General features: G+C 30.2%; 2 protein-coding genes across 2 annotated transcripts; one reads left to right on the top strand and one right to left on the bottom strand.

Moving 5' to 3' along the window:
• The first annotated feature begins 5083 nt into the window (after window positions 1-5083).
• Window positions 5084-7838, top strand: LOC112708085 (serine/arginine-rich splicing factor RS31). The gene is made up of 6 exons (XM_025760215.3): window positions 5084-5253; window positions 5390-5509; window positions 6572-6684; window positions 6805-7028; window positions 7138-7407; window positions 7506-7838. The coding sequence occupies exons 2-6, from the start codon at window positions 5404-5406 to the stop codon at window positions 7534-7536; spliced, it is 744 nt and encodes a 247-aa protein (XP_025616000.1). The 5' UTR covers window positions 5084-5253; window positions 5390-5403; the 3' UTR covers window positions 7537-7838.
• Window positions 7839-8936: 1098 nt separating this feature from the next.
• Window positions 8937-9774, bottom strand: LOC112708084 (calcium-binding protein KIC). The gene has a single exon (XM_025760214.3). The coding sequence runs from the start codon at window positions 9666-9668 to the stop codon at window positions 9264-9266; it is 405 nt and encodes a 134-aa protein (XP_025615999.1). The 5' UTR covers window positions 9669-9774; the 3' UTR covers window positions 8937-9263.
• Window positions 9775-14650: the final 4876 nt, after the last annotated feature.

Below are 14650 nucleotides of genomic sequence, written 5' to 3'. Positions count from 1 at the left end.
CTTGATTGAAAAAATATTAGAAGCACATGAGAAAAGAACAGATTAAAACATGATTGTTCCTTGTGCTTTTTATAAGATGAGAATAAAAGATAGTGTTGGTAAAAAGAAAAGAATATATGAATAAACCAATAGTTTAACATATTAATGTAAATGAGTTATTAAATTAAATAATAAAACGCCCATAAAGTACTTTTTCTTTTTTAGTCTTCTTTGACTACTTATGACTGTAACATGACTTTTAGCGCTTCTTTGGATGCCGTTAAGTTGATGAAAAAAATTTAATGAAAAATATCTTTTTTATTTTTTAGCGTGTTTGGCAAAATTCTAGTAGTAAAAATAAAAACACTAGAAAAATATAAAAAAAAAAATCTTTTTTGAGAAGCTACAATTTACATCTTTTTTTAAAAAGATCTTTTTTCTTTAAAAAAATGTTTTTCACATAATAAATGAACAAAAAAATATTTGTTACATGAAATATCCAAACATAAAATTATTTTTGCTTTTTCAAAAAATCTTTAAAAAAAGATAACTCGTAAAAATATCTTTTCTTAAAAATTCACACAAACAAGTCCTTACAGTTTTTTTTTTTTATTAATTTAGTCTTTCTAATGGTGATCAATAACTCGTTGTATAAAAAATATTAATAAACATCATACACAAGAACCAACAACAAAATTCTACAAAGTCAAACAAACAAATCAAACTCTATAAAAAAAAACAAGTAACATGAGCGTGAATAAAAAAAATAAGATTCACACGAACAACAAACACAGAATTTCATAAAAAAATCATCAAAATATACATGAGAGAACGCTGAAGAAAAAAAAGCAAGAACATCCATCATATGACCAAGAAAAATACAATAAAAGATAAGTAGAGATAAAACTTAGAATAGGACACTAAAAACTATTTAAAAGAAAATATGTACCTTGAGGCTATCTGAAACCCAATTTAAAAGTTCTTGATGGAAAAACTATTAGAAGCAAAGGAGAAAAAAAACAGATTGAAACATGATTGTTCCCGCTTCTTATAAGATGAGAATAAAAGATAGTATTGATAAAAAGAAAAAAATATATGAATAAACCAATAGTTTAACATATTAATGTAAATGAGTTATTAAATTAAATGATAAAACACCCATAAAGTACATATATATATATATATATATATATATATATATATATATATATATAAAGTTAGTTCTACATTATTTTAGCACTTTTTTACTATAATATTTCACTAGTTACCACTCTAATATGACTTATAGTTAATTTTTTTATTTAATTTGGTCTGTCTAACATGATTAATAATTCATATTATAAAAAATAACAATAATAAATATAATACACAAGACCACTTTTGTTAATTCCACGGGGAATTCAGTTTGCAAGCAAGGTCCCTAAGCTGAAAAATATGGCAGGCAACAAGAAAAAAAAATGTACCAACAAAGACGAACACCCACACAGTTATGTATATTTACTTTTGTTGGGCTAATATAAGATAACAGTCAAGAATAAGGTCCAACAATAAGATATACCTTTGTCCACCTTTGCGAATGCTAAGTGTACCCTCAAACAAATTTGCAAGCCTCTTGAACAACAAGAAAGACATTGGCCATTCTGCAGCAAATGTTCAGAAATTGGTTGGAAAAATGTGGGCAAAAAAATGAAAATCGTAGCATAACTTTGCACTTAAAAGCAATAAAACTCAAATTTCTCACCAACGGAAGGAATATTGAAACTAAAGTACAGTTGGAGAGCCAAATGAAAAATTGCAGATAAAATCACTGAATAAGATTATTGACAAATCACTTTAGCTTATGCAGTCAATGAATGATGTGGGATACTTTTGCACTAGATTTATGAAGGTGGAGATTGGAGAACAGGAATAGCAAACTATGAAAAAACTAAGTCTGATATCTTCTAGATTCTTACTCAGCTCACTTATTATGGGTGCAATTTGATTTTATTGAGCTGAAAAGAAACTCTAACGATCTCTTCATTAATATATTTTCTACTTTCATTTTCTATTTTCATTTCTTGAAAATGATATTCATTTTCAAATTTTTATATTTTAAAAAACGCAATTGGTTTTTAAATGTAGAATTCATTCCCGAATGCTAAAATCAATGAAAATATGTTTGGTTGGTTTATTTTCAAAATATATTTTTACAACTAATTTTAAAATATAAAATTATAATTATATTAAAAGTATAATTTTAGTTAATTAATATTTTATCAAGTTTACAATTATTTTTTTAAAGTATCAAACACAAAATAAATTATTATCCCAAATTAATTAATTGCATTTCTAGTAAAGAGATACAATTTAACCAAATAAACAATAATAAGTGCAATATCATATTCAATTAATGACTTACTTAAAACAGATATTAAAAAAGGGTGTTTTTATTAAAGTTTTTGGTTTAGTCACAAGAGAAAAAGGCAATAAAATTATCCGCATAGAAAAAGAATGAGGAGTTGAGTTAAAATAAAATAAAGGGTCTTTTCAAGCAAGTAGGATACGAGTTAAAATATAGGATCCCCGACCAAAAAAAAATTAGAAATAGAGAGGATCTTTTCAAGCAAGTAGGATATGAGTTTAAATAAAATAAAAAATAAAATTATGAAAAAGGTTGGAGAGATTCGGACCACGTTCTGCCTCAAAGAAAAAATTGAAAAGGAAATATCGTTTTCATGTGTCATTTTTTAAAAATATTTTCATTGAAAATATTTTGAAAATTCTTAAATCATATTTTCATTAATTATTTTCATTTTCATTGATAATAGAAATAAAAATGATCTAAACCTATCACACCCTTACATTCTTAGTATCAGTTAGTTGATATGTAATTGAGAAATTGTATTCTATGACAACATCAACCATAAAAATCAAAACTCAAGTAACAAAATGTAATAAACATCATTCCAATCCTAATTGGTACCAGAAAAAGAACATTCAAAGAATGTTTCATCAGTGTCTCTAGATTAGAAAAGGCGATCTCTATGTAGAAACAGTAACCTAATTTAGGATTGTAACCATAAACGAAGTTCATACCTTCCGAACATACTACTGCAACAAACAGAAAAAAAAGGAACAACGTAGTTCAAAAAGAAGAAATAGTCCTGCAACAAACAGCAAAAAAAAGAAACAATGTGATATTTAGAGAGACGAGACAAGACATAGACAAAAAAAAATGGTAAAGAAAACAGTACATACCAGTTCTGCTTCAAGTGATGGCAGAAAATACAGGCAGGACTTCCAACTCATGCAGCCTAATCCTGGACTTAGTAAAGGAAGATTTCAGTAAAACAAGCAATGAACCAAAACTGAGCAGAGCAGATATAGAACTGCTTCATTGGTTTAATTGGTTAATTTGTGTGGTTGATCAGAGAATGTATGAAACATATACAAAATGGGTTCATAGTTGAACTGGTTCAGCTAGGGGTTGACTGGTTTATAATGTGTAAAAATATTGGTTCATTTTAATTTAGAATGGTTAAACTAGGTTGTAAGCATGTAGAATGGTTGGTGTCTCTGGAATTGTGATAGGAAAGTGTTTTACCCAAAACATTTAGCATTTGTATTTTATGATTACTTTAGTATATTGTTTAACTTGCACTATACTAGTTACGTAGATTGAGCTATGTGGAGGAAATTCAAGAACTGCTAGGTGCTCTCCAAAGCTAATTGAAACAAAATACCAGATTCTCTGTTCATACTTCATAGTAGCTTTGTTAGAATCATGTTGATGTGATGTTAAGTAATTATAGCTTCCAATCTTCCTAACTTGTATTCATTTGGTACTGTTGATTCATCTACAAAATTTTGCAATCATTTAACTGAAATTTGTGAATTTAGTGCAACTTTTTATTAGGACTGTTCTGGTTTTTAATTCTGTCCTTTTGGAAAAGGGTTAATTTCAGAATCTTAGATGCTTCTTTGCTTTATCAAGGGTCTAGTGCCCTTCTGGAAGTAACAACTTATATATTAGTATCCATAATCAAATCTTCTTCTGTATATTAGACTATTAGTATGTGGATTCATAGTTTGTCCTTTATTGGATCTTGTTATATTTATATCATGATAATTGGGATTGCAAAGTTTTCTACTCTACCTGTTCATTAAAAAGGCTTTTGGGGTTTTGGCTTCTTACTCTCCTGTTAATACCGGTTTTGTCATGTAAAACAATTCGGTTGATTAACCTAAACTAAATTTTTGATTAACTAACAAAATATTTATTAACTGAATAAACGAGCATTATATTGTATGTGTAAATCTCAGTTCAAAACCATTTATCAAACACAAATAAAAGACAAACCATTTACCTGGAGATGATCCCTAGTCATCACAGCTGTCTGGCCAACACTTGAGATACATGAATCCAACCTCGCCAGACCATCGAAAAGTTGATTAACGGAGGAGGAGGAGGAAGACGGCGAGCTTGCTTCAATGACTTCACTCTGGTCACCCCCATCACCACCGGCACCTCCAGCTTCGTCATTTCCGCCCGCGGCGCCACCTCCCGGGGCACCGCCTCCACCCGCGCCGTCGCCGTCTCCATCATTGTCATCCATGTCTCCTTCATCGTCTCCGTCTTCGCCGCCCTCATCGTCCCCGTCGGCGCCTTCGTCATCCCCGTCATCGTCGGCGACTTCGTCCTCCCCGTCATCGTCGGCGACTTCGTCCTCTCCGTCGCCACCTTCGTCGACGGCCCCAGCGGGGGCGGGGACGACACCAATGGCTTGAATGCCGACAGCGGTACCATGGGCAGCGGCAGCTTCAGCGTTCTCATTGTCACCGGCAGGATCGATGACTTCTCCGGGGTCGGCTACGTCAGCAGCTACGCCAGCAGCCTGTTACATTTGCACTTGCTGTACGACATTGGCGAGCAGTAAAAGGTTATCGATATCCATAAGGAAGAAAGAGTGAGGATTGAGAATTTGAGATTTACGAAAGAGTGAGGCACCGAATGAAATAAACCCTAATTTCTAAAAGATAAATACCGGGGCGGATATACCCTAAACCCGATCCCGCCCCGTCCCCAATCAAAACCCGCTCTTCATCGGGTCATCCTAGGCCCATCGCAGTCTTGCCCGTTGGGGATTATTGGATTATTCCAAACTACGCTGAAAATGGCGCACACCAAAAATTCCACGCTTTTCCCCATTTTCGAGGACGCCTTTTTGAGTTTTTTCTCCTCCAACCTCTTCCTCCTCCCTTCACATTTTAGGGTTTGTGAATATTGCAGAGGTGAAAATCTATGCGATGAGGGTTCTTAAGTTTCAAGATATTTGGATATTTCTCTGTTCTTTGGTTTATCTGTTTCTAGGTTTTTTTTTTGTTAGTTAATTGTTGGGCTGATTTTGAGTTCTTCTGTTTGATAAAGGTTAAAAGAAGAAGATGAGGCCTGTTTTTGCTGGGAATTTGGAGTATGATACACGACAATCGGAGCTGGAGCGATTGTTCTCAAAGTATGGAAGAATTGACCGCGTTGACATGAAATCTGGTAATTTTTTTTATTAATTCTGTAATGTGGTAAAAAGTTTTGCTGATTGGTTATGAATGGCTCAAGTGCAGGTTTTAATTTTTTGAATGTATTAGCTCTAGTGTCTTTCAAATTGCAATTTTGTTTAGCTGAAATGCAATTTTTCATTTATTTGTATATCTTTTAATGCGGCATTCTGAATGATCAATTTCATCGGTGGTAATTGCTTGTGTCGACTAGGGAATGAATGATGAAGATTTTTTAATAGTAACTTTCATTAGTGAGCTGTGAAGTGGGATTGTCACTCACAAGAAACCACATTTTGTAAAAATATGATTGATGTTTGATCTAAACAGGCCACTGAAACCTAAGATATTGCGACGGCGATATTTTGGATGTGGCGCGGACATGTGAGTAGTTTTTGTGGCTTGAATTGCCTAGTTCGGATAACCTGTTGGAAAATATATGAAAAAACACCAAAATTGTGCAATGTCTTTAGGGAAATCCTCTGGATTTTTAAGTGTTTGTTTTGACGCAGGAACTTTCTCTAAGGAAAAATACGTTGAGGTTCTATCTTTTGGCTCGCCAACCTCTGCAATTTTCCTTTTTGGAAGCGAACCTTCTTGCTTGCTTGCTCTCTGCATTTTCATACCTGATTATTCAACACTCACTTACCTCATCACCCAACACTTGACATCCATCAGAATGTACATAGGGGACCATCAATCAATCAATCAATGAATTTATTAAGCCATGCCTAGCTTCAATGCATATAGGGCATCAATGTACTATTTCTGAATTCACCTGTGCTGTCTGAATGGAGAAGCATGCTTGGCACTCACAATATCAGATCTGAATTTTGGATTTAAACCTTATAATTGCAATCATGATTTTATCCATCATTCCACGCCTCTCTACAGCTTCTTGTCCATCAGACCCCCACTCATATTTTCAGGTGTTGTATTCCTTTGTTCCTGACAGGGAAAAATGATTTCCTGATTTGGCTGATGTACTTCTGGTGAGGGATAACATGCTTGAAGCACTTCATCATTATTTATGTCTCTAATACTAGTTCCGTTGCAGGTTTTGCTTTTGTCTATTATGAGGATGAGCGTGATGCTGAAGAAGCAATTCGTGCACTTGACAATTTTCCATTTGGCTATGAAAAGCGAAGGCTCTCTGTTGAATGGGCTAGGGTATGGTACTATTTTTTTTAGCATGTTCGGTTGTATTTACTTCTTGATGAGATTGTCATTTTGTCAGACTAAAACAATGTCCTATGTAATCTGTGTTGTCTGTTTGTTTTACCATTACAGGGTGAACGTGGGCGTCATCGTGATGGCTCAAGGGCAAACCAGAAGCCGACAAAAACCCTATTTGTGATCAACTTTGACCCAATTCGTACTAGAGTTCGGGATATAGAAAAGCACTTTGAACCTTATGGGAAGGTTCTTCATGTTCGAATTCGTAGGAACTTTGCATTTGTGCAGTTTGAAACACAAGAAGATGCTACGAAAGCTCTTGAGTGTACGAATATGAGGTCAGTGTTGTGAATTGTGATACTGCGATATCTAGTGGTAAGAATTTGCTGGTTTCTTGTGCTAATGCTATGTATAAATAATGAATTTCTGGTCTCATTTTGTTTGCAGTAAGATACTGGACAGGGTGGTGTCTGTGGAGTATGCACTGAGGGATGATGGTGATAGGGGTGACAATTATGACAGTCCGAGACGAGGTGGTTATGACAGATCACCGAGTCCGGCCTATCGCAGGCGGCCAAGTCCTGACTACGGTCATCCACGCAGCCCTGTGTATGATAGATATAATGGACCAGACAGGCGTAGGAGTCCTGATTACGGCAGGCAGAGGAGCCCAGATTATGGCAGGCACAGGAGTCCTGATTATGGCAGATACCGCAGGTATTATAACCGTGCATGCTATATTTATCATTGGCCATTGCATGATTTAATTTTATTTTATAGCTCAAGCAGCTGCTTCTTTTTTTTGGTATCTACAGCCGTTCACCAGTTCGAAGGTCAAGGACTTAGGCTAGGTCCGGGACCCGGTTTTCTGTGGTAAAGAAGCAGGCGCGAGTGGCACCTTTTTTTTTTTTTAACTTTCTGGTTGTTAGAGTAACTAATGGAATGATACATTGTGTAGTAAAGGGTACTCCCCACAGTTTTTAGTTTGATTTGGTTTGGCTTTGCAAATAGCTTTGTTGTAAGTCCATGCCAATTGTGGTTATAGGAATTATTATGAATGCATATATTTGCAGTGACATGTTATTTATCTGCTACTAGTCTACTACAGTACTATTATTGAAAATCAATATCATTCTACCCTCGTGCTATTATCTGAGTCACCATTTACCACTGAATTTGGAACTTTCTAATTGCTTTGATTATTGGACAAGCTGCCTTTTTTCATTTCAAGTTGTTGGGTGTTACTAATTCCAGGAACTCACAAGAGATTTCATGGTTTTTTTTTAGTATTTCTTAAAGTGCTAAAAATGTATATGATCCTAACTATTGAAATGATTAAGATATATATTTTATCTATTAAATTTTACCAAAATCGGATGAATATTAATAAATATATAATTGAAAAATTTTATTTATGTATATCTAAAAATATATTACGTTCAATAATATAATATTTGCTTAAACGATTAATTGATGTTTTACTTGATAATAGTTAAAACCACTAGTATTCTCTTATTAATCCAGTATTGGAAATTTCAGAGTTGTTTACCAAACTGTAAAGTGTAACATTAAATGAAATAATAAGACACCTCTTTCTTTGGAGGATTTGGTGTGATCATGTTGATATCACATTGCCATGTGTTTGGGAACAAAATGATCTTATCCATACGTGTACATATTGGCATCATGATCAACAAAATGGTGGGTGCTAAAATTTTGTAGCATCTGATAGTAACATCATTCTTCAATAGTTTATTTTTGGAGGTTAAAACCATCTATCAATATCATTTCTTTGACAGTTAAAGACTTAAAGCCACTAATTAATGGTCAATGGTTCTTTCCTTTTTCTCATTTCAATTATGGAAGTGCTATATCTAATGAAGCTCAATTTTAAGCACTTGAGTTAATAGCTTAAAGTTGATATAACTCTATTTAATATACATTTGAGAAAAGAAACAAAAATATTATGTGTACATATTAGAATGCCTAATAAATATTAGAGAGTGGATCCTCTCCAGTGAAAAAAAACTGGATGGTATCCAGTGCTTAATCTAACCATTTATTATTCTCTTTTTCTTATCTATTTCTGGTCCTACTTATAGAATCAAAGGTGAGAGATTAAACTGTATTTTGTCAAGTGTTAAAAAAACTGGAGAGGATTCATTTTCTGAATATTAAGCTATCAAATGATGTTAATTAGTAATAATTACTAATGTTATGAATTCTAAAAAACCTCACCAATCCTATGCTTCACAAGAGAGATTCTTTTCATTAATAACAAATAAGAGATTTCTGCAATAATTACAAATCTAACATCTTATATTTTTACACAAATTAAATTGAGTTTAAATACGGATAAATAAAAAATAATTTAAACTCGTATTTTCTATTCTTATATCTTACTTTAGTATTTCACTGCTATAAACTTTTAGATATTCAAATAACACTACTCAAACTAATTATAATCAGTTAAATTTGAATTAACTATGCAAATAAAAACCTCTAATTGAATACACCCTTCACTTTAATGACATAGATTAGCTTCATTAAACTTACATGTTATAAATTTATGTTTAAGTTGAGAATTTCCTTAGCTCTTCTTCAATTGCTTTTTCAAGCCATGACTCAGCATCTTCCATCATGCCAGGGCTAAGCCTAACCATAAGTATACAAAACTCGGTCTCATTCAATTTTCCATCACCATCAAGATCACCTTGTCTTACCATATCCTCAGCATCCTCCATACTCATCCCTTCCATGCCGAGGAGAGCCGCGTTCCTACGCAGGCTCTCGCTCGTGATCACGCCCTTTTCAGGGTCTGCTAGGAGTTTAAAACCCCCACAAATTTCAGAGACGAATGTCTCCACGTCGAGTTTCTCGGCCATGACCGGAAGCAAGTCCTCGAATTGTTGTTGTTCTGATTCTTGATCCATGGTTGTAGTTCTTCTCTTGATGTTGATATTGGTGTTAGTTTCCATAGAAGAAGCTTTGGAAGGAAGAAAGTGACCTTTTTAGAAGAGTTTGAATAGTTTTTATTATAACAAGAAGGAATGAATGAATGAATGAGACCTAGTTAGGAGAATTGACCCTTTTATATAGAAAAGTTGTTCCCTTTTTGTAAGGATCTCTCTTATGGTAGCGTTTTTGTTAACTTGGTGGCATCAAATTAATTGGACAGCTTCTCCTATTTGATCTCAACCGTTTGTTTTTGAAGTAAATATTATTCTTCATGGTCCCACCCATTATATAGGGTTGAAATAATTAAGTTATATCCAAGTAATTTTAAGCAATTTGTCTATTCTGATTGATGTTCCTATCTGTTAAGAGCTCATATTGAATTATATTATAATATAATTTTTCAAAAAATAATCTAATTTTTCTCTTGCCTAAATTCTTGTTATACTTATATTTCTATAATGATTGTTTTAAGGTTAATTTTTTGTCCACGAATATATATATATATATATATATATATATATATATATATATATATATATATATATATATATAAATTCTGAAGTAGCACTGATTTTTTTCTTTCAAATATTATCCAAAATATATTTATTCACAAAATAACTACATGTATACTAAAATTTAATTACAAAATTAATTATTATATATTTATATATATGTACACATATTGATGACTTACACATTTTTTTAACTAAATAATTAAGTAGGATAATAATATCAAATTTACAATAATAGAATAATCAAATCTATAATAGATGAATAATATCAAATTTGTTTATAATAATATAATAAAAAAATTTATAAAATATTAAATACATATGTTTATATATAGTGACTAAATAATAATTAATTTTTTGTATATACGTAATATAATTGTATTTACTAACTAATTATAGTAAATGTATCACAACTATAGCAAGTAATTAAGTAAAGTTCTGCAAGGATAATTTGTTAAAGATAATTTGGTGTATGTGTGTGATTTGCCTATTATTTTTAGGCCAATACTCGATACAGATTAATAATATACATATGATACAGAAAAGGTATACAATATATCTATAATTATATTTTATTTAAACAATTTTACATGATGAAACACATAACATATATTATTCACTCTTATTCTTTCTATTTTCTGCACATTTTTATTCTGAATGAAAGAAGGCAAATTTTTTTGTGTGCACAATTTATGAGGTCTTAAGTAGTCATTAAAGCTCTCGTGTAATAAATCTTCTATCTCATGTCTTGATTTGTATTATGCATTGATGGTACCCCCTAGTTTGAAGTTTGCTTCATTAAAGAGTCCTCCAAAGTCCATTTTATACCCAACCTAGAGTTACATAGGTAGCTAGGAAACCTAAAAAGGTTAGGTATTATAGTTCCTTGTTTTCCTAAAGTGTTGTCTACTAACACTAACAAGTTAGTTAACAGATAGATAATTTGTTTTCTATTTTTAATAATTGGATTTAGTTTATCATTAGTAAAAATATTTAAATTTTTTTGTTTAATAAATATAAAATGAATATATTGAAAACTTATATTTTTTATATTTTTAATAAAAAAATTTTAATTCATAAATTTAACATATATTTTTAAAATACAAGATAGATAAATCTTTAATAATTTTAAAGATTTTGCTAATTTGTGCCCTGAAAACATAAATTAAGTATACCATAAAAAAATATTTTATAAAATTTATTACAAAAATTAATACCTTTACTCTTTTAATGTATTGAATACATAATAAATATTTAAAAATATTTATTATTATATTTTTAAGGGTTTATCTATTATGTGTCCTAAAGACAAATGTTAAAATTACAAAATAAAAAATATATTAAAAATATAAAAAATTTAAATTTTTTAATGCATTTATTTTACATTCATTAAACTAAAACATTTAAAATTTTTCACTTGTAGTAAGTTTATCATGCGCATTTGAACACGTATTAGTTAAATCTTATTTTTAAAATGTATCTTTATGACACAATAAAATGCACCTAATTCAGCTCTTTGTTTATGACTAACGTGAGTCATAGCAGTTCTTTCGTCACCCCTCCTCACCAAACTTGATGGAAGAGTCCTACGTGGTAATTAGCGTTGCTGATGTGAACGCTAGATCTCCGTTAAATAGGGATCGATCTATTTATTTTTTAATTTTATTAACGGTTTACCTTGTCTTATTTTAAAATATACAAGGGTTGATCTGTCCCTTTTTTATATTTTATTATATTATTTATCTTTTTAAAATATTTAAAAAAATAAATAATGACTCAAAATAATTAACTTAACGGTTAAATCTTTACAGATATGCGCTTCAAAATATCTAGCTTCAGATTCATATTTTTCTTTATTCTAGGTTAAAGAGTTAGATTATAGTAGTATTAATACTGTTTACTTTTGCGTTAGTAGATATATAACATAACAAAGTTATTTCGACAAATATAAAATTTTATTAATAATTTAATGTGACACCTATAATTGGCATGCCAAAAATTTTATGTTGCATAATTAGAGGGACTCCAATAAATATAAATGAGATAAAAGCTTTGTTAAACTAGAAAAGAGCAGCTAAACCTGAGTAGAAAAAGATTGTCACATTATCTCACACAAGACTATTGCCACCATATCAATGAACAATACTCAAGTAATAGAGAAGAATTTGAGACTATTATTTAGGCAATATAAGATTGATTTATAAAATTGAGAGACAAGATTCTATAATTATATGGGCATTCTTTTTTAAGTGCGGTCTTGTATTCTCTTATTTAAGACATTAAACATGATTAATTGAAGATTCCAAACATTACAATTTTTAGTGGGTATTACATGTTTTTCAATTTTTTTTTTGTAATTTACATAAAAGCAATATGAATAACAGATCATATAGGTTGAAAATAAAATAGTTATGGATAAGAGACGATGATTAGAGAAAAGGACAATTCGAAATAACTTAAAAGTCCTTTAAAGTAATATTATGAAAAAATATTCAGCTTTATAATTGCAATTTAGTAAATAATTTAACATCTATTCATTTTTCTAACGCTAAAAAGAAAAAGGATTCAATTTTTCGGTGAAAATATAACAGATATATATAAATTGTGTGGGACAAACAAAGCAATAGATCTTTTAGGATATATTCACATTGGTCTTTAAAATTTATTTTTTTTAGATAAATTAGTTTTATATTTTTTAATAAAATTATTAAAATATATTTTGTAAATAAATAACTTTTTTAACAAACTCAATTTTAAGACAGAATAGATTTCAAAAATATCATTTAGATAAATTATTCTTCGTTCTTATATAAATATTAAAATTTATTCAATACTAAAATTTCTAATTTAAAATTATTTAAGTACCTATTATTATTTGTTTACTTTATAAGTAAAAATTTTCACATAAAATTGTGTAATTTATTTAAAATAGAGTAAATATTCAATTCGGTCCATATTTATTTTAAAATAGGATAAGGCGATGACTATCAATAAAATATAAGAAAGAGACAGATTGATCCATATCTATTTCTCCTAAGCCAGCATAATACTTAACGAAGAGTCAGCGTTCACATAAACAACGTTAATTATCACATAGGACTCTTCCATCAAATTTGGTGATGAAATATGACAGAAAAACTATTATGACTCACATTAATTATGGACTAGGGTCGAATTTGATACATTTTATTGATAATAGACGTCTTGTCCTATTTTAAAATAGACAAAAATAGAATTGAGTGTTTATTCAAAACAAAAATAATTACAAAGATATTTTTTATGTCCCCTAAGTCTAAAATATTGAGGTAGTTTTGGTTCAAACCACGAAGCTAATATGTCAATAAGAGAAAAATAGTGTTCACAAGAGAAGTTTTAGTACTTCATTGGATTTTACGCATTATTGGGGATGGAATTTATACCAAGTCAAATACTTTATTTTTTATGGAATCTTGGACAACCAAGTCGGCATATTGTCATCTCCATGCCATTTTTTTTAAATTCGTTTGATTTTTTATTTTTATTTTCAATGGTGTAATGAAATATGAATATATTTATTTATATATATCCATCAATTTGAGATAGGTTCTAGGAAGCTGCCTTTGGTGGGAACAATGGGATATTCTTGGCTAAGATGTCATCTTTAATTTAATTGTTCTTGGAACTGTTTTTGAAAGCTTGGGCTTCCATGAAGCTTCCTCTTCCTCATTCAATCTTACCAAGATTTTGATATTATTATGTACTCTATTGTCTTCTTCTCAATCATATATATAATTTATATCTCATTAAAATCGGACAAAGATGCCATCCATTTCACATGGGGCCTCTCATTTAAAATCATAATATTTTTTTTCCTAAAAAATATATAATTTTCTTAAAATATTATTATTACCGGAAATAGTAAATCATATCGTCATCATAAACATTAATCTCTGGCTTTGGTACGTATTCTGAAGATTGATTACATGCATGGTAGTTTATAGATACATATTACAATGGATGTCCTAATACTTTTGAAAAAAATATATATATATATATATATAAGAAAATAAAAAATATATATTATATTTTGTTAGACCTTTTACATCTAATTTTTAGTAGTATGCAAGTTGGCTTTCTAATCTTTCAAATCATGCAAGTCAATTTCTAATAAATGTCCCAATTATTTTCATTTTCTTTCTCACTCTCTTTCTATGTTTTTTTCTTTCTTTCAAAAGTTTATATCAAGGAGAAGACTCAAAGGAAATTTTATTTTTGTATATTGTCAATTTTAAATATTTTTTACTTTGAACTAATTAAATAAAACCATATTTATGATTTTAAGGTAATTATTAACATTAACATAATACCATATTTAATATTAAGCTTTGAAAGGTTGCATTTTTCATTGATTTGATCAGAATTTATACAGCTTTTTGGTATTATACTAGAATACAATAGAATACGAGATATATATGCGGTCAAAGCTATACAGAGGCTATAATTAAGGAACT

The sequence above is a fragment of the Arachis hypogaea genome, chromosome 8 (genome assembly GCF_003086295.3).
Source record: "Arachis hypogaea cultivar Tifrunner chromosome 8, arahy.Tifrunner.gnm2.J5K5, whole genome shotgun sequence".
Taxonomy (NCBI): domain Eukaryota; kingdom Viridiplantae; phylum Streptophyta; class Magnoliopsida; order Fabales; family Fabaceae; genus Arachis; species Arachis hypogaea.
This window is presented reverse-complemented; position numbering and strand designations above follow the sequence as displayed.

Excerpts from the sequence above, each read along its gene's own strand:
- LOC112708085 (XM_025760215.3), top strand. The coding sequence starts at position 5,404 with ATGAGGCCTGTTTTTGCTGGGAATTTGGAGTATGATACACGACAATCG. Across the intron at positions 5,510-6,571 it reads CCGCGTTGACATGAAATCTG|GTTTTGCTTTTGTCTATTAT; the intron begins GTAATTTTTTTT and ends GTTCCGTTGCAG. Across the intron at positions 6,685-6,804 it reads TCTCTGTTGAATGGGCTAGG|GGTGAACGTGGGCGTCATCG; the intron begins GTATGGTACTAT and ends TTACCATTACAG.
- LOC112708084 (XM_025760214.3), bottom strand. The coding sequence starts at position 9,668 with ATGGAAACTAACACCAATATCAACATCAAGAGAAGAACTACAACCATG.